The following is a 20,241-nucleotide window of genomic DNA, read 5'->3' on the forward strand; positions in this document are numbered from 1 at the left end:
AGGGTACCTAGAAAGATGCTGCTAGCGCGATACCAATGGCGCCGATATGGAGGACCAATTAGGCTACTACGTAATTGTAGACTCTCCAGCTTAGAGAGGCACCGTTTCTCCCTAAGAAACATCCTAAGTTATGCGCTAAATTATAGTGGATATATCACCACCTACAGTTAATTAGGTACATACCTACCTACTTACTAGGCACCTACCTAGAATTCCACAATAACATTTATAAGTGCGAGATCTAAAAAGAACTCTTATCCATTTTCCCGGTTGGCAATATTAAATAACTAGGTAAGAATGTGTTTCTTCTAACATTCTAAATACCTAGGTACCTACCTAGTAGGTTCCTAAACACATGAGTTGATCGTATTCAAGTTCACCCACCCCCTTCCCACCCAGGATGGTAGTTGCAAGGCGCGAATCTTTTAACACCTAATTACATCTATTTTCTAAAACTTAAGAGTACGGCTTCAATGTTGGCTATATAGCAGATTCATAATATCCGGTCAATTACCGTCGTTTCGATCACGGGATTTGTATAGAGTACCTAAGCTAGGTAGACTATTCCAAGTACGGTCCATACAGCGGTAATCTTACCTCGCTCCTCAATTACATCATTTAATACCGTTTCCTAGTCCTCTACCTACTTAGTACCTAGATTAAAAAAGCGTTTTCAAGAATCCCATGGGAAAACGTGACTGTGATTCCTAGCCACATCATGACAAACATAGCCCAGATTGAGGCATCGGCCTATCACTCTCAGTTCTATGAAACGCTGGAAGCCCTACCAAAATCTCTTTCAGATCTCCTTACCACATATTCCCGCATACCTAAAGATCACCAGATTGACCATGTCGTCAAACTACGAGACGAGGCATATGCAGATTTTCCATATCCATGTATTGGGACCTTCAGGTTTCTTGAATTCGACCTATCAGCTCACTACGCATATCAAGAACACGTACTATCTCCGTTAAAGATGCCATTCCCAGATAATACAATCGAGCCTTTGTTTCTGGACTTAGGAACTTGCTTTGGCCAAGACTTTCGCAAACTCGTTCATGACGGCGCTCTCGTACGCCGGCTGTGGGCAAGTGATATCGACTCCAAATTTATTGATTTTGGGTTTAAGATGTTCAACGATGCAGACAAGCTGCCGATGGATCATTTTTTGTGTCCCGGAAACCTTATATCGAAGTCGCCCGACGATAAGCTTCATGTTCTAGATGATAAAGTTACCATATTGCACTTAACTGCGGTATTTCACCTGTTCTCTCTCGAAGACCAAAAAGCGGTAGCCGATCGTTGCTTGCAGCTCTTGAGGAAGGATACTGGTGGACCAGTGTTGGTATTGGGAGCCCATGTGGGAAGCCTTTCCCCGGGTCCATATCAGCGGCAAAATGTCTCACAAGACTATAGTCATAAGTACAGACATGACGAAGAGAGTTGGAAGGGATTGTGGGACTATGTTCGGGGTAAAGACGCCTGGAAAAATAAAATAAAGAATCTAGAAGTGAAGTCGAGGTTGCTGAGAAGAAACAAAGTGAAAGACGCTGAATCTGGCGAAATCACCGTCTTCACACGGCCAGACCCAGGAAGCAATTTACTTTGGCAGATGTACGAAGTTTGGGTCACATTCACTTGACCCAAATATTAAGATAGCGCTCTAGGTAGTCGATAGATGTCAATATTCTGTAAAAATTATTGGACTGGGAAAATGAAGTAAAATAATTGGCTAGAATTATTACACTCTTTCAAGGTTAGGATGGCAAAAATGATTTAGTAGGTAAGTAGTATTGTTAGAACTCTACCATTGCCTTCATGTTCACGATGGCAGTCTCAAATCATATGTACCTATGTCCTAGTCATAGCTTTGACGTCGTCTAGATAAACAATATCCGCAAGCAATCGGTAAGGAAGAGTGGAGAGGTGATAGTACAGACACTTTAATGAATAATTTCAAAGTTCATCTACTACACAAACATCTCTTGAGTTATGTCTGTGCAGATTCATGAAATAAACGCAACGTATTCTATAAAATCAATCAATACTCACGCGTAACACTCAGCTCTGAAGCCATACGCAACTCTCGTTAGCCTCCCTTTAATTATTAGGTATTTTAAAGTCATTCTTATGTCTGATCTTGATTTCTGATCTCTTAACCTAGGCTTCTCACCTCTCTATAACCAGGATTTTTTGGCTGGATCACGACGTCCCTCCACCAAATACCGGTTCGGTAGCTAATTACTGGCACCTTTGCAACCCAAGATAAAACTATCTACCTGGGTCGCTACTAGGTACTATCAAGAACGAACCATCCAAGAACTTCCTAGATCTGATCGGTATTATGAGGGCCAGCGCTACCGTGTCCTTTTTTATCGTCGCCTCGATAATTATGGGCTTCGCAGCAGGCGGATGCGTCTATTTCGCCGTATTCATCAATAATGAGTTGCATCCATACTTCGACCGGCACAATATGGGGTTGTACTCAAGCCAAGTCCACGAAACTTTTATCTATCTTATTATCTCGGCTGTGTTGCTTTGGCTTATGGATCTGGGACTGCTCTTGAAAGTAATCTTCGACGACTTTCATCTTGGTTGCTCTCGATTCCTCTTAGTAGCTGGCGAGTTCGTAGTTGCATGTTTGGCGGCGATGTCAATGAAGAATGGGTGGGGTTGGTGGGCGTACTTCGATGCGGCAGAAGGTCTTGACCACTTGACGAAAATATGCCATTGGCTAGCTGGCATATGCACAGCAAATATGGTGGTAATGATCCTCTTGGCAGGGGTCGTCCTTTTGGGAGTCAACCATAACTAGCTGGAAATGCTCATGGGTTGATTTGGAACTATAGAATTGTCGACTGGGTTCACTAAGTTCTCGGGAGTATGTTGGGATGAGGCAGAGATATTGTTCCTTGCTCCTGGAAGAATCGTGTTATCACTCATTAACCAGATTAACTAAGGATACCAATGTCTAAGGACCGACCGAATTAGACTGGCACTTCGACTACAGACTATACTGTTCCATGTTTGTAGAGTATGCCTTGATTAATGATGTTAGATATTGTGTAAATTGAAATAGAAGATGGTGTTGTCGTGATGTTGTGGAGACCTAACCTACCGACAAAGAAATACGAAGTACAGAGATAAAGAATCTCGGAATGGTTCCGCGATTGACCCGCGGCCCGCGGCCCACTTAATTAACTTACCCATTACACTATGGCGGGACTCTCACTGTAATTTTTTCCGCTGTCAATTGCCTGCTGCTGAAGAATGCAAAACAACTCCCACGAACACATTGCTCATACGGGTTTGTCGATAACAGATACACTTATACTATTTCTTCCACAATGGCAACCGACGAAAGGAATATGCCTTTCATTAAACATCTAGCGTCTAGCGGTTCGTTGCCCTCTAGTAAACTTACTAAACCAAACGTTTGTGAAGCTAACAGGATTTGAAAAAAAATTAGATCGCAAAATTCGTACTTCCGCACTTGACACTCTTCGCACGTTCTTGACAGCGCCGACGACTGCTCGAAAACTGACGGAATTGGACTACCTGAAGCTATGGAAAGGTCTTTTCTACAGTGTTTGGATGTGTGATCGCCCCATACCTCAACAGAACTTATGCGCCGAGCTTGCCGAACTCTTATCTGTACTGCCCACCCCAACCGACGACGAGTGTGTTGTTGTTATCCCGTTCCTCCGCGCTTTCTGGACTACGCTGTCCCGAGAATGGACAGCCATTGATGTTCTACGCATGGAAAAGTATTTGCTGTTAGTGCGCCGTGTATTTGGTGCAAGTCTTGCCTGGGCGGGAGATGGAAGGAAGGGTAAGAAAAGCCAGGAGTGGACAGGTACGCGCGTCAATCGAATGCTTCGATTATTGGAGGAATGGCCACTCGAGAAAACGGGTGATCTGGCTAAAGTCCCGGTTGGCTTGCGATTGCATGTCCTGGATATTTGGGTCGACGAGGCAGAGAAGCTCGAACTGCTAACGGGAGAAAGCGATGCGAGCTTAGCGGATTCTGCTGATTTTCTAGCTAAGCTGCGCCGCATCGTCGAGGCGCAATCTAAGTCTACTTGCAAACCCGTCCGAGATCGGGCTAAAGAATCTTTGGCTGACGATAGGTTGCCATGGAATAAAGTCAGTTCGTCAGATGAAGAAGAGACGGCCGAAGGCGGAGGGAATGACCAGGATGGCTGGGGAGGATTCGACGACTAAAATACCGGGTAAATTAGGTAGACATCATTCAAGTTATCTGGTAGGACCTGGAGTTTGGGCGTTTATTCGGATGGGTATATCCAGGTTTCAAGGACATTGCTTCCGGGATGGTTCTGAAATACGCTCGAAGGCCTGTGGAAGGCCGATATACCATTAGGCACACTACCTATAGTACACGCTATACATATTCTTACAAGACGACTCTGTACGTCTACTGTCGTCTCGGGGTATCTCATCATCAGCCGCCTCCCTCCCCCCATATTGATTTTATACGCTGGCTTTCTCCCAGTCCGATGGCCCGGCGGCTTCATACTTTCCGCTTTTTGATAATACAGTACCTAACCCCTGGTGGATCTCGACTTGGAAGGGCTCGAAAGGGACGTGCTCTCCGTCGATGCTGATGTAGCCATCTTTCTGGTTACGAGGAGTAAACCGGTAGGCGGCAACCTTCCGATACGATACATGAGGGTTGTCGAATAAGCGGCCAGTTTCAACTGATGTCAATAATTCTAAATACTTAGCAGCAGAAATATCGCCATCGTTCAGCACAACATCCATCAACCCATCATTAGGGCATGCTGCTGTGAAGAAGTTCGCATCGGGCGCCATCCAGGCCATCTGTTCGACGTTAGCACGCGCGTTACGCTTTGCGTGAGACAATATTCTAGTGCTCACATTCCCACAGTAAAAATTTCCTAATTTGTCATATGACGCCGTCTCCCAATCGTCGGGAAGCTTGTCATTGATGGTTCCAAACCTCAACGGTGGCAACCCCTCTCCGGTATCTGTATCACTAGACGTATATTCGCCCGCTGAAGATGCTTCTCTCGGCACATCGACCTCTCTTCGTGTCGTATAGTCGCCTTCTGTTTGTTCGCGCTTGTAGTGTGCCTTGATATCGGCTTTCTCTGCTATCTCCACTTTCATCGAGATATCGCATGGGTACACCCTCTTGCTAAATATCCTCTGCATTAATCCAACATTGAATCGTGCAGCACCAAGCCAGCGTAGATTTTCCGTCCCCAAGTCACACTCCGCGATAATGCCGACCGACTGGCTGAGGAAACTGAGCATCCGCGTGTTTCCCTGGGTGACGCTCATCAGGTCTATAGGCGTACTGACGCCCTTGACAATTGCTAACGCCGCATAACTCGGCCTATGCGTGCCATTGAGATTGCAGCTCATCGCGTTCCCGCTCCCGCATGGTATATGCGCCACAGCAATCCGGCGTAGAGCCTTGCGCGCATCCGAGCGTTTTCCTAGGCCGTTGATGCACTCGTACGGTAGCCCGTCACCTGAGCAAGGGATTACTATATCGTACGCGTCGACGTCGAGGTTCTCGCATATGCCAATGGCTTCCCCAGAAAACTTTGTTCGTACTATGTCCAGGGACATGCGCGCAGCCTCGAGTAGAGGCTTCACCTCGTGTTCCCAAATCTTGTCGGCACCGCCTGGTCCCGCATGCGGATTAACCAAGACCTTAGCACGTCTGTTGCGCTGGGCTGTCCCATATGCCCTCTTAAGAATGAGGTTAACCCACGTGTCAACCACGTCTCGAACAAATTCGCCGAGGGCGTAGGATAATTTAGCGGCACGGAGGTGTTTCTTGGAGACGGGGTCGGCGTAGTCGATAACAAGGAGTCCACTTGGGGTAATCTCTACCCAAAGCACGTGGTAAAGAGAGATCACGACTCCAGAAGGAGCTCTGCCAACGGCAAAACCGCATAGCTTTTGCCGATGCAGCTTCGCTTGGGATTTATCTACAGAATCGCGAAGCTACATTAGCTTTAGTTAATTTGATCGTTCATAGGAGTCTATTAGATACCATTGATGATTAGATTTTCGTTTGTTAGAGCGAGAGACACGTTATGCGGAAGTAGAAGAACATTATCCACAACGGTTGATTGGAAAGCTGGAGTAGAATCGAGCATATGGAGCCCGGAGATAGGTTCAGCAGCCATTTGTGGAATTCGACACTGATTGACAATAGCGAATGACGAGAAACAAAACACCAAAATAAGAGGTAAAATCAAAGCAATAAACACACATAAAAATAAAGTAAGATATCAGAGCCTTGGTACCAACGTTACAGGTAGTATCGCAGCCGAATATTCATAAGCACATGCGTTGGGAAATAGTATGTACTTCCAATTATTTCCAAGTTGTTTCTGTTCAAATTTCAGGTTCCGAGGTAACCTTTTGGAACCTGCGGGTTCCGTACTGCCCGTACTGTCCGCACTTACCAGGATACCAAAATACTCGCCATTTGATTGGCCAGTTAGTTGTATTAGCGTTACAGTTAACATATATACTCGGTACAAGCATACAAAGTCAGGTACTTCCATAAATATGCCTATATACATGTGTATATAATAGGCTTTCCCTAGGGCAGGTATGAGTTAACAGTTCTAGGATTATTCGTATTATGTATGTGTACATACTTTATAATGCGATTACTCGTTGCTACTCTATGCGTCGTCTATCCCGCCGAGTTATTCAAATCTTAGCTTGGTCATTTCTTCGCGCCGCTAAATTCCTTTCAGACCCCACGACCAAGGCGACGTGATTGCTCAAAGCGACAACTTCGCCTGCCTCATCTGAAATAACAACTTCGAGATCCATCCTCCCATTTTTAACACTTTTTGTCCGAACACGCACGAACAGCCATTCGACTCCTTCGGGTGGCAGAACCTTTTTAATATCCAGGTTAAGAACTACGGTAGGATACCAAAAGGGTGGGAAAGGTTTGTTGCCCTCCGCTTTGCGCCATAGATCTTCGAGAACAGAAGGGAAGTGGTCGCATACGAGACCTACACTCTCATTTGTGAACCTTTCTCCCGAATCGAGGCGTAGCCATTCATCAATCAAGCCTGAAATTACTTGACCCTTGCGAGGTAGGACGGTGCGGACTCGTTGGGAGATCTTGCGAAACTTCGGGAACGGTTTGTCGGTCTGTTCTATCCAGTTGGGGTCGTTACCACCAGTTAGGAGCTCAGCAAAATTGGCCGGTGATGGAGGCGGAGGCGGCTCCAGAGACCATGGTGTCTTCAGGGATAGGCCAGTCTCGGTGTCTATGTTCGAGTGCGTAAGATAGCCAACGACCTCATCGCGCCCATCCTGCGACAACACGACGTGGATAGTCGATGTCTGCCGACCGAGCTTGACATCGCGAACCACCAGAGTTGCAGGACCTTCCTGAGTTCGCCGTAAGAACTCGAGATGAAGCGAGACTGTATGAGGCTGATTCTGCGTCGCGAGTGTAGTACGAAAATGGGTTGTAGCTACTCGAAGAAAAACAGAGGTTACTACACCCCCGTGAGGAACTAGGTATGCAGGTCAGATCATAGCTTGCTGCGACAATACTAGAAGCGGGATTTTTATCACATACCTGAGCCAACACACCATTCCGTATTCAAGTTACTGGAATACGTATGTGAATCCAGGGCAGTGATGGCTGTAGCTTCTGCGAATGTTGGCGCCATTTCGAGAAAGGGAACAAAGACGAGACAAGAATACAATAAAACTGCATGAAGAATGAGCAAAATATATACCTAGTTATATACATAGGTATGTAAACAGGTACCTTTATATGATAGCATGAATTTGTAAGTATCTACATGGTGATATGTGTAAGCAGATAGGGGTAGTTATTGTTAAAAGACTGACAAGTATGGTTGAGATTAGTACATCGAGACCCAGGTTCCATTGAAATTTTAATGGGGCGAAATATCGGAGCCTCGGTAGTTTCCCCACATTCTTCTTTCGATTATCTAATCGACGTGCGACGTGCTGGAAAAAAGAAGCAGAAGATTCGCTACATGTAGGTTAGATCCAAATATACAATTCGAAGCTAGAGAACGGTTCTACACCCGACGTGGGACTCGAACCCACAACCTTCAGATAGACCTCATAAGCAGGACAGAGTAGAAGTCTGATGCTCTACCATTGAGCCAGCCGGGCTACGTGGTGAAAATAATACACTGAAACTATGCCTATATCATTAAGTAGGCCTTCGCAATTATCAGTTTCCCAATGACCCCGAATACCGCGAGAAGGAAACGCTCAAAATTCAAAACCTCCAATCACAATAGGACGCTATTAGATTTGCTTACTCGTTACCTGAATACTAGGTAGGGAGGCCGATCACGCCCCAATAGTATAATGTAAGACAATAAAATGAGTGTAGATATGCAGGGAAAATATGTAGTATATTTTAGTCACGTGGGTCTACAAGTAGGTACTTATCTAACCTACCTAGTAGGTAAATGCTCGATGTTAAGATAACATTATTGGAGTTTTATATCTCAATATCAATTCCCAAGGTAACTTACTCCTGAAAACAGAATTCATCCCAGGCGTTGCAGTAATATGTCACTTATCTTGACAGCTGCCCAGCGTGCAGACGCGGCCCGGATCGCGGAGATCCACATGGCCGCTTTCAGTTCCAATGCCATGCTTTTAGCTCAGTTCCCCACAACCGCTGTCCGGGACGCTCTAGAGAAGTGCATTGAATCAAAAGCACATGCCGATATCAATGACCCAAATATCACTGTTCTTGTCATCCGGGATACCAATACAACAGAGTCAGGAGAGAGTAAGCAGGATCATACGCACCAAGCATGCGGAACAATAATCGCTTTTGCTAAGTGGGCACATCCTGTGTCTATCAACGATGTTTATACTGAATCTCCGTGGATTTGGCCGGAGGGCACAAACTTGGAGGTCCTTGGAGAATGGACTCGGAAGACCGAAGAAGCACAAGCATACGCCGTAGGGGTTTCCCCATGTTATCGTGAGTAGAGAAAGACCCGCATCTGCATACCCCCATACGGACGATCTACATAAGGAATTAACCACGATCTTAGATCTTAGTTTTATCGGTACTGATCCATCGCACGAAAGGCGTGGGGCAGCAACCATGTTGATCCAATGGGGGATCCACCAATCCAAAAAGTATAACGTCCCCATCTATCTTGAGAGTACCCTCGTGGCAGCGCCATTGTATAGGAAGCTTGGGTTTGTAGAGGTGGGCAAATTCTCACTGAACTATGAAGTACCAGATTCAGGAATAACTCAAACCTATCAAGAAATCAGCTTTAGGTATCTATAAATAGTAAAATTATTCTAGGGTCTAGATATATTTACCTAGGTATTCTCATCATCCAACAATCTAGATTATATTGTTCTAAGGTCAAAGATCAAGGTGTGCCTACGTACTAGGTACCTAGGTAGCTACGTAACAATATTTGAAGTGGACACACCCCAATGACGACATCTAAATACGATTGCAAACTTGCATAGGTAGGTAGAATGCTGAAGAAAAATGTGTTTTCGGCATTTAGTGTGTAACCTAGAGTAGGTACTTCATGTTGGTTTTGCGAAATTACGCAGATCTTTTGCAGAATCCACATCCTCATTAAACACGGGCCATTGCGAATCCCCCGACACGCCCCGTGTCCCAGGGCCTTTCCTAGAACCAAGCGGAACGGGCAGTCCAGCTGGAAGTGGCTCGGAAGGCGTGTCGTTGATGAACAACACACGTAGATTCGGGATCGTTTGGGCGACGATCGACACGCATGGTTCTGCTAAGTTATAAACACATTGTATACACCTTCCATCTATATTATTGCATCAGTAATAAAACTACCACTTGCAGAGAAAAGACTTACAGAAATAATTGAATGATGCAACGGGATCCATCCCAACCATGTTGGTGGCTCTTTTGATGGCAATTATGCCAGCACTGGATTAGTTAGGTATTATACATTAGCAAAATAGGTACCTACTTATTAGAGGTATGGAAGTTTCAAGTCAGATGAACGGGGTTTGATGGTAAGCTTTAAAGACTAACAGTATCCCAAAACTCATAGCTAATGCGACACCGAATTTTTCTTGTTTTCTCATCCGGGTTTTCCAGACAATCTTCCAAGGAAATAAAGCAAGGAGGAAGTCCATAGCCGCTGAATATACTATTGACAATAGAAAGAAAGTTATTAGTCTAGGTACTGGTTGGAAAATATAAAAGTTCGTACAGGTACCTTAACAATATAACTTACCTACAACGGAGAGTGGTACGGCCATTTTGGCAGTAGAGCTCCAACATGGGCCAGGAATGTACAGATCGTCTTCATCCTCCGTACCACAAGGCCTGTTCCAAGCCGTGACCACGTACAACAAATAAGAGGCGTTGATGGAGATAAGGGCGTACCAGAGGAAATACCGACCTCGTCCGCTTTCTAGTCGCAGTAAAGTAATAGCAAAGGCAGACTTCGACCAGGCTGATGCGAGACCGCAGAACACAGAACACACGTTGAAGTAAGTCATGATCCTGCCGCTCCCTGAGATAGAGATTCCGGACCCTGGGGATGCAAATGCGCTAATGAAGCCTCCGGAAGTTGCAGCCATAGTCTAGGTTAAAAGGCGAATGTTAGTATTTGATCTTTAGCTCGGGCGGTTCCTCCACGGAGTAGCCTTACCCAGGCAGCTACAAGCACAAAATCATCCCACCTAGCCTCATTAGCACACATTGATATTCAGCTCTCGACATGTCCACATAACGTACCATAGAGGCCGCCGCCGGGAGAGTCGACAATAAAGTCTCAGAGCAAGAGCTAGAAGAGATACCCCAACCATAAACCAAATACCGATATGAATGGAGGTCTCTAGATTAACCATAGTTAACAGCCACTACAGCAGCAAGTTTGGATGCAACAGGGGATTGATAAATTCCTCCGAAGGCAGGAAGTTACACCCGTAAAGACGAAAAGCACTTTACACTCTACCTATATGAAATCATCGAATACCTAATGAGTCAATCTATGAAATATGAAATTCAGTCTGACAGCTTGGGGTGCCCCGCGGCATGGTACCGTTGAAAAACCAAAAGTACCTCGAAGGCCTTGGTTGTGGTTACACAACGTGAATCGCATGGCGCAGTCACTTGGAGATTTTATCTTACATAGACTTACGGGGCTTGTCAATCTTGAGTATGATTAGCTGACCGGAGTTATAGAAGGGCTTTGCCGTATTTCAATCGTCGCCCGGACATTATAAAGTGAGTCAATTGGCTTGCTTACTTCATATACATCTTGCAGGAATTATGCATATGATCGTTACATTGGAGAAAATACAAGTAGGTACATTTCGATACAATACATTGCTGCTAGCGAGATATGTAGGTCTTCCATCTCACCTAATACATGGCAGTGCCATGCCCAATCACCGCCTGTACTGGGCAATTTATAAGGACAACAGGGCGCTTTTTGTGAGCGAAAAATGTAATTATCTGTAATTAACTAGGTAGGCAAGTACCTATGTTCAAATATCTTACCGAAACAATTTCTTTATATTTCTCCCGAGTAGGATCATGAGTGCTGCTATCTGTCTTTCTAATATTCCCCCCTTGTGCCGCTGAGCAGTTAGTGACAACCTTGGAATAATAGGGAAATACCTCGGTACCTACCTACCTACCCCGTATTAGGTCTGGGCTAAGAGATACTTACTTAGTAGTGATCTGTACCTAGGTACACTGAAATTTACCTGTCAATAATCCCTATATCCCAGGGAGCCTAACCACTGAAGAAAGACACCACACGATACGAGGTCCTTTTAGATAACACGGATTTGACTCCCACATGAGGTCTATTGGTTAAGATGACTAACTTGAAGACAACGTTGAACGAGTCTGCGGTTTTACCAGGTTACTGTTTATTGGGGCCATGCCTATATAATGTCTCATTTATGGCTACTTATGATGTATTGTCCCGTATAAATATTTCAATCCTTCCTTATTTCTATCCTACAGTTTTCTTGATTGCACTACCGTCAGGGTCCATTTGCCTGAACATCTCGTTCGAGTCAAACCACGTTTTCAGCTCTGTGACTTGAAATTCACTATTAAGATGAGCTACAGTAACTCCCTCAATATCAATCAACTGCCCTTTCGCCTTGACCGTGACTTTCTCTCCATTGCTTGTGGAATCGGAAGGTCAATACCGGAGCAAGGTTTTGGTATAGCAGAGTGAGACTTACCTGTTTTGGCCCACATAATCATTCTTCATCTCACCCCAGTGCCGCCACTTGAATGAGACTACAGGTGGTCCGCTATGCACCTCTAGCACTTCCCACGCAAAAGCCGGCATCATCCTCTTGAACGTCTTGTGACTAGCAGCAAAGTCGGAGTGTTCCGGGTCGTAATATTTGCAAGGAGAGATGATAGCGTTGTAAGTACCCACGCGAAGCATATGTTCTGCCGAGCAAGGCTTTAGATCATTGACGGCAAAGGTGAAGGTCTCATGATCGATTGTCCGCCAGTCTGAAAGGCGTGTTTTGAATGACGCTTCAATCTCCCAATTCTTGACCAGGTTTTCAACCAATTCGGGCAGACTACCGGCTTCGTGCTTACGTCGCTTTGCTATCGGATATTATGTTATCAGCTTCATATATTTCAGTTAGACGAAGGGCGCAATTCTAAGGTCACCTACTTTCTGAATAGAAGACTCGGGTCTTTGAATAGTCTGGTGGTCGAGTATTCCTCCACTCAGCATCGACATCTCCAAGCACGGCATTTGGATCTTTCATATAATCAGGAACGGATGGCTGCGATGCAGCTTCAGACTGAGGAGCAGCCATGATGACAACAAGGACGATCTCTTTAGCAAGGGATATTTGAAACTTATGGTGACAGTGATTTTAGGAAAGTCCTACGTTTTGAAGAAAGGGAAACGTGAGCTATTTAGTAGGTAATACGCCAGCCATTTTCCACGAGGGGGAATAAGACGCCACTAGTTTCAAGAATAAAGAAAGACGCGCAATTCCGACTAACACCGAGTTGGTGGAGTTGTCTAGGTACCACGGCATGTTTGTGCGACGGAGTACTGCCTATACGTTCTATATTTAATACCTGTACTAACCTAACTATTAATACGCAGTGGCCTATTGTGCTTCACCTAAATTAAGAGATGATGAAAGGGGTCGGTCCAGCCTTCTATCTATCATTCCGAACGGGTCCGGATGAAGATTTTGCCATCCGATTTGGCAGTCTCCTCTCCATCTACCACTCCCGAGGGCTCATAATCTACGTCATCCCACTTCTCCCTTGAAATAGTCATCATTTCTGTCGCTGTCTTCTCATCATTGACGAACGAGTTAAGAGAGGCATCCGGGAATACTTTGTGAAGCAAAGCATACGCGCAGAAGCTTGAGAGAAACCCGTAAAGGTAGCTCATAAAATACAACTGGGTTAAACCATCCGGAACGATGACGGATTTGTTAACTGCTGCAATAAACCCTGGAAGTGTGGGAGCAACTCCAATAACCCACTAAGCAAAGGTTAGATAGAGACCACGGATACGATGACCTGGAGCAGATACGACTTACAGCAATCGGGGCACGCCAATTAAAGCCAGCATTGTACCAGTAAATACTACCCTTATCGCCACGGTACAAATCATCCGTCTTCATTTTCCTCCGAGTAACCAGCAAGTAACTCGAGACCATCATACCTGTCATTGGAGCTAGAAAGATGGAGTATGAGGAAAGAACAGTCAAGAAAATTGTCGACGTGCTGACCAACTTCCACGGGTTGACGATCACGCTGAAAGCCATCGTGATGTACGCCCCCCGACGAATATTGATGTACTTTGGAAACGTCGCTGCCAGGTCGAATCCACCGCTAAGGGCATTTCCTGGGATATTTATCCCCACCTGAGAGATGACTAGTGCGAGACCTGCGAAGAAAGCGGCCGCCCGTGTTCCTGCGGTTGGGGAGTCGGTGATCAAGCGCGAAAGAAGGGTGGGCGGATTCCAGATCGCCTCCCCGCCAAATCTATTTTGCGTGGCTGCCGTGACAAGAATTCCGACAACGGAGCATCCGATGCCGTATATAGGAAAGGGAATCGCTTGGCCTATGATGGCGTGACGAGGGCGCTTGGCGAAGCGTGCGTAGTCGTTCTGATTAAGAATGCCCGCAGCGATCGATCCGATGGTCGAAACGACGCCATATATCATTAGCCAGGCAACACTACCAGAGCCTCCAGTATTCGGCAGCGTAGTGCTGGGACTGATCGTATCACCGAAGCCTGCCTGTCCCATGGTCGCGAGAGCCCAAATGAGAAAAACGATGAAGAAGACCATGGTGATAGAGCTTGCGAAGATGAAGAATCGTTCAAGCTTATGCGGTCGAATCCAGGCGACAGGCAGACTGATGACGCTAAATACGATGTAGGCGACGAATTGCGCCGTCGTCATGCCCGTGTCTTCAGGCATGTGGTTCGGGATATGCTCTTCCAAGTTGACATCCCAGGATTGGAGTATCACGTAGACACAAGTGCCGCCCACCCAGGCATTGAAGCCATACCAAACTATCGACCGTTAACGCTGTCGCTTATCGTAGCGTACCAACATTACCTACCGAGAGAAAGGAAGATGCGGTTCCAGATGACGAATTGAGATCCCCACATGCCCCATACAGCGCGATTGGCGACGGGAAAGCCGACTGAAATGTGAAGTTAGCACGCAGAGGAGGATGGAAATGAGTAGAGCTGACGAACTGTTGTAATAGGCACCCGGAAGAGAGTTGATGACGCAAAATGCGGCCGCCAGGAGATTGCCGATAACAATACAAATGATGGCTTGCCACCAGGTCAAACCTAGAGGGATCAAGGCGCTTCCGGTTAAGTATGTCGCGATACTAAAATTGACAAGAAGCCAGTAGTTGTTGAATACCACTATAAGAACGGGAATTAGTACCTAGTGGCTTGTTTAGGTAGGGAATTGGCTCATTTAATGCATGTCTCGGCTGTATTAATTCCAAGAGAGTAGGAATGATACTAGAAAGGGGAACAAATAACTCTGGATGTTACATACTGAACCCCCAAGTGCGCCTTGAGGCCTCGATAGGGCGGATATCGTAGTTCTTTCTTCTCTGTCAGCACCTATCAACCCTAGTTAGACTCATCAGCTTGGCACTCACGATCCATCGGCAAACCGGGGTCGTGTGCGCGACCTGTAGTCTCTCGGTCCAGGACACCATCGCAAGAAAATGACGCTCAAGATGAACGTCGTCGACCTAGATACCAATACTTAGGAGGATATAGCAGAAGCATGGGAGGATATGGGAGACTCTAGCTTATCTATCCGGCGAGGTTGTCGCATCGGATGCAACCCAGTTACACCATGACGCCTTGTTATCTGCGGATCTAATTCCAATTGTAAGCTTCACGGAACACACTGGGTATAGCTTGATTAGTGCAAACTAGGGGGTATGATTTAGGCCATTTAGGTGATTTATTGGCTGGCAGTAGGGACCTAGGCGGCCTAGGCGATCAATAGATAAGGGATCTCCTGACGCCGCGGACCCAACCCAGGCTTGCGGTTATTTTTCTGTATTTGTCCTAGTGCAGAACTGTCGCTGGAGGTAGCTAATAGCGATAACTGGATTTTACTTGCATATGTACCCCGCGTTCAGGCGTGTTCTAGGGGCTGAGGGGCTCGGAACCACTAAATAAGGATCTTGGATTCATCATGATTAACATGTATTATCAGTATTGTTCTATTTATCTCCCTGTATTTTTACTTTTTAATAATACCTAGGTAACTTCTAGACTTATAGCACGCTTTTTCTACGAGCGAAGGTTATAACTTAGAATTACCCTCACCAATCATATAATATTCTTTTCTCTCTTCTGCGGAGGGGTTGGGAGACACTTAACACCAGCCAAGCCATTGGCTTTATAACTTCTGGGAATTTGCCCTTCACTCTATAGGTATTGTTCGATGTCCCCGTTTGATATAATAAACGAAGAAGTCGGCAACGAACCTTGGAAGATATTATGAACTCTGCTAGCGGCGCCTTCACCTACCTACCTACCTACTTACGTACCTACCTACTAGGTAGATAACGATTGCGGTGGACCAATCTAGATTTGAGAGTACGGATACTACCACGTGGAATAGTTCGGCAACTAGGTAACTAGATGTGTTGAAATCACGATACCCTCATTTTATTACCAACACTACCTAGTAATTGGAATTGGTAACCTTAACGTTTTGCCATCATTCATTATCACTACGCTTAAATTTCCCTAATCGGTCGAAATCAAGTGGGGAACAGCTCATCGCAGCGCTCCGCGCGTCGGCGGATAGATTCCCTAGCTCGTCCCTTGGCGATAGGGAATCTTTCGGGCTGCCTTCGGCTCCACCCCCGAAGCATGCTTCACTATTCTGATGACTGCCAGGACAGCCGCAATTTGTCCATGAGGGATTACCTCCAAAACCTACCTGATATAGATCAAATTCCCAGCGACAATAATAGTTCGGATAGTCACTGAACAGCGTTCCCAGTAAAAGCTCAGTCAAGGGTGACGATCGTTTACTGTACTATCATCTACCAAAGTTTTAAACTTCCCTGAAGTACGACGCCAATATGTATCGTATAGGCGTAGATGTCGGCGGTACCAATACAGATGCTGCGATACTAGACATCACGGCGCTAGACTCTCCAAATCGCGGCGTCCTAGCATCTTGCAAGTCGTCCACTACAGAGGACATAACATCCGGTATTACTAGCGCTATAAGCACGGTCCTTACCAACTCGAATGTCCTCAAGGCGAACATTCTAAGCGTCACCATCGGCACTACACATTTCGTAAATGCTCTAATCGAAGCTGATACCCGGCGACTAAGTCGCGTGGGCGTCGTGCGCCTCTGCGGACCTTTCACGCGGCAGATTCCTCCCTTTACTGACTTCCCCGTCGGCCTTCGAAGAATTATGGACGGTGGAGCGTGGTATCTAAACGGCGGCCTTGAAATCGACGGGCGCGAGATCTCTCCACTTGATTCTACCCAAATCAAGGCCTGTGTCGAGGAACTGCGCTCTAGAAACGTCACAGCGGTAGCTCTTGTTGGCGTCTTCTCGCCCCTCGACCACGAAGGCATCCATGAGGAGGAGTGCAAGCGTCAGATGTTAGCATTGAATCCTGCGTTAAATATTGTATGCAGTCACAATATCGGCCCCCCAGGATTACTCGAGCGGGAGAACGCAACTATCTTGAATGCGTCAATCCTGGCAACAGCGAGAAAGACTGTCCGAGGCTTTAAGTTGGCTATGAAACGATTACAGCTCAACTGTCCGCTCTATCTGTCCCAAAATGACGGGACACTTGTTGGCGCCAACGAGGCGGCGGATTTCCCCATCAAGACGTTCGCGAGCGGCCCCACCAACAGTATGACCGGAGCAGCATTCCTCGCCGGGCTGGACAAGCCGCGAGTCCCGCAAGCTGACAGCGAGATAACCAGCTCCATCAAAGAGAATCATCAAATATTAGTTGTGGATATTGGTGGAACTACTACCGACGTGTGTGCGCTGCTTCCAACAGGATTCCCACGCCAAGCTCCGAATTTTGTCGAGGTTGGCGGCGTTAGGACCGCGTTTTCCATGCCGGAGGTCATCTCTATTGGCCTAGGCGGAGGAAGCAAGATTGGAATCGATCCAGAAACCGGCGATGTCACGGTTGGACCCGACTCCGTGGGTCACTTTTTAACCGAACAGGCTTTGGTCTTCGGCGGATCCGTTCTGACTGCTAGCGACATCGTGGTCGCATCGGGAGGCGCCGAGCTCGGTGATCCTTCCAAGACTTTAGGAGTCGCTACAAGCACGGTATTAGCCGCAAAGGATAAGATAAAACAGATGCTTCAATCGGTTATCGAAAAAATGAAGGTCTCCGAAGCACCGGTGCACGTCCTTCTTGTTGGTGGCGGTTCGCTTCTTGTCACCGACGATCTAAAGCTTGATAACGTGGCCGAGTGCCAGAAGCCTATTCATCACGATGCCGCCAACGCAGTTGGCGCAGCTATTGCAAAGGTCTCCGGCGAGATAGACGTCATAGAAATTCTGGAGGGGAAAGACGAGAAGACAGTTCTTAGCGCCGTATGTGATAAAGCAACGCAAGAAGCAATCCGTAAGGGCGCAGCTCCAGAGGACGTGAAAATCGTATCGATCGACAAGATTGCATTACAGTATACGACGAAAAAGGCGACACGGCTGATTGTTAAAGCGGTTGGGCAGTTGGCCATCCCTGATTCCAGACTAATCATACCGCCGGCCGAGGATCAACAACAAGGGGAAGAGGAGGAAGAAGAGGACGAGACAAAAGAGGGAGTCAAGGAACATGTATCTGATGCAGCCGAACCAGTTGCGAAGCCGTCACTCAAGACAGACCTCGACACCTACAGACCTGAAGTGCGAGACAAAATATGGTATCTCTCAGAGGTTGATCTCGAACTCATCGCAACGGGAACAGGCATTTTAGGTACTGGCGGTGGCGGCCCTTCTTATCACGAACTGTTGAAGGGCCTCAATGTTTTACGGAGTGGAGGATCCGGAAAGATGCGGGTTATCTCGCCGCAAACCCTCAAGGATTCTGACCTGGTTTGCTTTGGGAGCTGGTACGGCGCTCCAAGCGTGATTAACGAGCGACTTGCTAGCGGAACCGAAATTGTCAATGGGGTCGAAGCCGTGAAGAGCATACTTGGAATTAAATCATGTCAGGCAATCATGGCAGATGAAATGTGAGTCACAGAAATCGAAGGTCTTAATATTTGTTGTATCTAACCGAAGAAGCGGCGGTGGCAACGGAATGAGCACCTTTCCTACGGGTGTCCACTACGATATCCCCATAGTTGATGGGGACGCGATGGGACGGGCGTATCCCACGATGTATCATTGTGAGTTCATGCTTCTAAGGTCGACTACTCGAATACCAATTTTCTAACTATATCAGCAACTCTGTATATCAACGATGAACCCATAATGCCATGTGCACTCACCGATGCGAGGAATAATGTCTCAGTCCTAATGGTGAGAGAATACATTACATCGACTTGGAGAATATGCACTTACAGTCTAATAGCAAGCCGAATCACCTACTCGCGTAGAGTCTATCCTTCGGACAACAGCCGTGGAGCTCGGTTTAGGCTGTGCCGTCTCAGCGAGGCCATTGAGCGGCGACGTTATCCGAAAATACGTCGTCGAAAACACCGTCTCCCAAGCCTGGTATCTTGGAAGAGCGGTACACCAGGCGAGGAAATATAAGAGAAGTCTCACAGACGCCATTGTCAGTTACACTTCCTTTTTATTAAATATTTATAGCCTACAGCTTATTAACCTTACTCTAATAGTTTGCCAGCACTCCCGGTAAGGTGCTGTTCATTGGTAAAGTCATCGACGTGCGGCGTGACATCGGTGCTGGTTACACTATGGGGAGTGTCTTGATTGCCCCCTTCAACGCCGACGAGTCTGGTTCCAACGCCGTCGACAGCGAGCAGCGGCATATGATAATACCATTTCAGAATGAGTATTTCTATGCAGCCCACACAGACTCAAGCGGAATTAAGGAGAGCGAGATTGTATGTACGGTGCCTGATCTTATATCCATACTCGGACAAGATGGGGAAGCACTTGGGTCGCAGGAATTGCGGTACGGCTTGCAGGTAAGCGTCATTGGTATGCCGTCGCACCCCTTATGGAAAACAGACCTGGGGCTCAAGGTTGGTGGACCTGAGGGATTCGGCCTGATGATGCCTTTTCAAGGGGTCGGAGAGTACGCACCGCCTAAGAGTGTGATTGACGAGTATGATATATGAAAGTTTCTTGCCAATAATCATATGGTAGATAGTGTACCTATCCTACTGCTGCTATAAAGTAAAAAGTGTACGAAAACTTAAACGAAGTTATTCGCAACCATAATTATATAGTACCATAGTGGGGACATTCCACTCATGAGAATATTTCTAAATGACGTCGAACTATTATGTATATGGGAATGATTTACAGGTAATATAACATGTATAGCAAGGGCAAGGGTCAAGGCCGGAGCTATCGTTCGTGAGGACTTAAACTAAAATAATAATTGTTAATTCATTTCTTAGGGTTAGGGTTAGGGTTAGGGTTAGGGTTAGGGTTAGGGTTAGGGTTAGGGTTAGGGTTAGGGTTAGGGTTAGGGTTAGGGTTAGGGT

The 20,241-nt window shown here is 46.4% G+C and overlaps 10 protein-coding genes and 1 non-coding gene across 11 annotated transcripts; 5 read left to right on the top strand and 6 right to left on the bottom strand.

Moving 5' to 3' along the window:
- Positions 1–624: 624 nt before the first annotated feature.
- Positions 625–1,737, top strand: GGS22DRAFT_169257 (uncharacterized protein). Its single transcript, XM_047962292.1, has one exon. It carries the CDS (start codon positions 719–721, stop codon positions 1,643–1,645), a length of 927 nt encoding a protein of 308 aa, XP_047816836.1. The 5' UTR covers positions 625–718; the 3' UTR covers positions 1,646–1,737.
- A 360-nt stretch (positions 1,738–2,097) lies between these two features.
- GGS22DRAFT_169260 (uncharacterized protein) lies at positions 2,098–3,063 on the top strand. Its single transcript, XM_047962293.1, has 2 exons — positions 2,098–2,114; positions 2,168–3,063. Exon 2 carries the CDS (start codon positions 2,348–2,350, stop codon positions 2,816–2,818), a length of 471 nt encoding a protein of 156 aa, XP_047816837.1. The 5' UTR covers positions 2,098–2,114; positions 2,168–2,347; the 3' UTR covers positions 2,819–3,063.
- Positions 3,064–3,268: 205 nt separating this feature from the next.
- On the top strand, positions 3,269–4,361 carry GGS22DRAFT_43304 (uncharacterized protein). Its single transcript, XM_047967078.1, has 2 exons — positions 3,269–3,402; positions 3,473–4,361. The coding sequence occupies exons 1-2, from the start codon at positions 3,351–3,353 to the stop codon at positions 4,225–4,227; spliced, it is 807 nt and encodes a 268-aa protein (XP_047816838.1). The 5' UTR covers positions 3,269–3,350; the 3' UTR covers positions 4,228–4,361.
- Positions 4,362–4,494: 133 nt separating this feature from the next.
- Positions 4,495–6,158, bottom strand: GGS22DRAFT_181003 (ATP-NAD kinase-like domain-containing protein; the record flags this gene model as incomplete). The annotated part of the gene is made up of 3 exons (XM_047963827.1): positions 4,495–4,845; positions 4,903–5,987; positions 6,053–6,158. The coding sequence occupies 3 exons, from the start codon at positions 6,156–6,158 to the stop codon at positions 4,495–4,497; spliced, it is 1,542 nt and encodes a 513-aa protein (XP_047816839.1).
- A 565-nt stretch (positions 6,159–6,723) lies between these two features.
- GGS22DRAFT_190978 (thioesterase-like superfamily-domain-containing protein) lies at positions 6,724–7,709 on the bottom strand (the record flags this gene model as incomplete). The annotated part of the gene is made up of 2 exons (XM_047965063.1): positions 6,724–7,550; positions 7,616–7,709. The coding sequence occupies 2 exons, from the start codon at positions 7,707–7,709 to the stop codon at positions 6,724–6,726; spliced, it is 921 nt and encodes a 306-aa protein (XP_047816840.1).
- Positions 7,710–8,093: 384 nt separating this feature from the next.
- On the bottom strand, positions 8,094–8,187 carry GGS22DRAFT_t103. The gene has a single exon. It is a non-coding gene; the product is annotated as a tRNA-Arg (tRNA).
- Positions 8,188–8,517: 330 nt separating this feature from the next.
- On the top strand, positions 8,518–9,426 carry GGS22DRAFT_169265 (putative GNAT family acetyltransferase). Its single transcript, XM_047962294.1, has 3 exons — positions 8,518–9,019; positions 9,093–9,306; positions 9,373–9,426. The coding sequence occupies exons 1-3, from the start codon at positions 8,596–8,598 to the stop codon at positions 9,374–9,376; spliced, it is 642 nt and encodes a 213-aa protein (XP_047816841.1). The 5' UTR covers positions 8,518–8,595; the 3' UTR covers positions 9,377–9,426.
- Positions 9,318–11,126, bottom strand: GGS22DRAFT_169269 (uncharacterized protein). Its single transcript, XM_047962295.1, has 6 exons — positions 10,790–11,126; positions 10,704–10,734; positions 10,284–10,635; positions 10,079–10,196; positions 9,897–9,970; positions 9,318–9,845 (listed from the first exon to the last, which is right to left on the bottom strand). Exons 1-6 carry the CDS (start codon positions 10,900–10,902, stop codon positions 9,592–9,594), a joined length of 942 nt encoding a protein of 313 aa, XP_047816842.1. The 5' UTR covers positions 10,903–11,126; the 3' UTR covers positions 9,318–9,591.
- Positions 11,127–11,637: 511 nt separating this feature from the next.
- On the bottom strand, positions 11,638–13,005 carry GGS22DRAFT_43382 (uncharacterized protein). Its single transcript, XM_047967079.1, has 3 exons — positions 12,711–13,005; positions 12,259–12,640; positions 11,638–12,198 (listed from the first exon to the last, which is right to left on the bottom strand). Exons 1-3 carry the CDS (start codon positions 12,856–12,858, stop codon positions 12,021–12,023), a joined length of 708 nt encoding a protein of 235 aa, XP_047816843.1. The 5' UTR covers positions 12,859–13,005; the 3' UTR covers positions 11,638–12,020.
- Positions 13,006–13,104: 99 nt separating this feature from the next.
- Positions 13,105–15,501, bottom strand: GGS22DRAFT_169276 (permease for cytosine/purines, uracil, thiamine, allantoin-domain-containing protein). Its single transcript, XM_047962296.1, has 6 exons — positions 15,200–15,501; positions 15,094–15,142; positions 14,778–14,954; positions 14,639–14,722; positions 13,606–14,588; positions 13,105–13,547 (listed from the first exon to the last, which is right to left on the bottom strand). Exons 1-6 carry the CDS (start codon positions 15,257–15,259, stop codon positions 13,221–13,223), a joined length of 1,680 nt encoding a protein of 559 aa, XP_047816844.1. The 5' UTR covers positions 15,260–15,501; the 3' UTR covers positions 13,105–13,220.
- A 1,150-nt stretch (positions 15,502–16,651) lies between these two features.
- Positions 16,652–19,869, top strand: GGS22DRAFT_190983 (uncharacterized protein; the record flags this gene model as incomplete). Its single annotated transcript, XM_047965064.1, has 5 exons — positions 16,652–18,795; positions 18,848–18,951; positions 19,008–19,084; positions 19,137–19,340; positions 19,405–19,869. 5 exons carry the CDS (start codon positions 16,652–16,654, stop codon positions 19,867–19,869), a joined length of 2,994 nt encoding a protein of 997 aa, XP_047816845.1.
- Positions 19,870–20,241: the final 372 nt, after the last annotated feature.

This window comes from Annulohypoxylon maeteangense (genome assembly GCF_022496945.1).
Source record: "Annulohypoxylon maeteangense strain CBS 123835 unplaced genomic scaffold GGS22scaffold_14, whole genome shotgun sequence".
NCBI classification, from domain to species: domain Eukaryota; kingdom Fungi; phylum Ascomycota; class Sordariomycetes; order Xylariales; family Hypoxylaceae; genus Annulohypoxylon; species Annulohypoxylon maeteangense.

What these genes read in the sequence shown, in the direction of transcription:
- GGS22DRAFT_169257 (XM_047962292.1), top strand. Translation starts at nt 719, where the DNA reads ATGACAAACATAGCCCAGATTGAGGCATCGGCCTATCACTCTCAGTTC.
- GGS22DRAFT_43382 (XM_047967079.1), bottom strand. Translation starts at nt 12,858, where the DNA reads ATGGCTGCTCCTCAGTCTGAAGCTGCATCGCAGCCATCCGTTCCTGAT. An exon ending in CCGAGTCTTCTATTCAGAAA is followed by an intron (nt 12,641 to 12,710) that starts GTAGGTGACCTT and finishes AATATCCGATAG; the next exon opens with CAAAGCGACGTAAGCACGAA. An exon ending in GATTATGTGGGCCAAAACAG is followed by an intron (nt 12,199 to 12,258) that starts GTAAGTCTCACT and finishes CGATTCCACAAG; the next exon opens with CAATGGAGAGAAAGTCACGG.
- GGS22DRAFT_169276 (XM_047962296.1), bottom strand. Translation starts at nt 15,259, where the DNA reads ATGGTGTCCTGGACCGAGAGACTACAGGTCGCGCACACGACCCCGGTT. An exon ending in CCCCGGTTTGCCGATGGATC is followed by an intron (nt 15,143 to 15,199) that starts GTGAGTGCCAAG and finishes CAGAGAAGAAAG; the next exon opens with AACTACGATATCCGCCCTAT. An exon ending in TCCGGGTGCCTATTACAACA is followed by an intron (nt 14,723 to 14,777) that starts GTTCGTCAGCTC and finishes TTCACATTTCAG; the next exon opens with TCGGCTTTCCCGTCGCCAAT.
- GGS22DRAFT_169265 (XM_047962294.1), top strand. Translation starts at nt 8,596, where the DNA reads ATGTCACTTATCTTGACAGCTGCCCAGCGTGCAGACGCGGCCCGGATC. An exon ending in AGGGGTTTCCCCATGTTATC is followed by an intron (nt 9,020 to 9,092) that starts GTGAGTAGAGAA and finishes CCACGATCTTAG; the next exon opens with ATCTTAGTTTTATCGGTACT.
- GGS22DRAFT_169269 (XM_047962295.1), bottom strand. Translation starts at nt 10,902, where the DNA reads ATGGTTAATCTAGAGACCTCCATTCATATCGGTATTTGGTTTATGGTT. An exon ending in TCCCGGCGGCGGCCTCTATG is followed by an intron (nt 10,735 to 10,789) that starts GTACGTTATGTG and finishes TAATGAGGCTAG; the next exon opens with GTGGGATGATTTTGTGCTTG. An exon ending in TTGTGCTTGTAGCTGCCTGG is followed by an intron (nt 10,636 to 10,703) that starts GTAAGGCTACTC and finishes CTTTTAACCTAG; the next exon opens with ACTATGGCTGCAACTTCCGG.
- GGS22DRAFT_43304 (XM_047967078.1), top strand. Translation starts at nt 3,351, where the DNA reads ATGGCAACCGACGAAAGGAATATGCCTTTCATTAAACATCTAGCGTCT. An exon ending in TAAACATCTAGCGTCTAGCG is followed by an intron (nt 3,403 to 3,472) that starts GTTCGTTGCCCT and finishes AAAAAAAATTAG; the next exon opens with ATCGCAAAATTCGTACTTCC.
- GGS22DRAFT_169260 (XM_047962293.1), top strand. Translation starts at nt 2,348, where the DNA reads ATGAGGGCCAGCGCTACCGTGTCCTTTTTTATCGTCGCCTCGATAATT.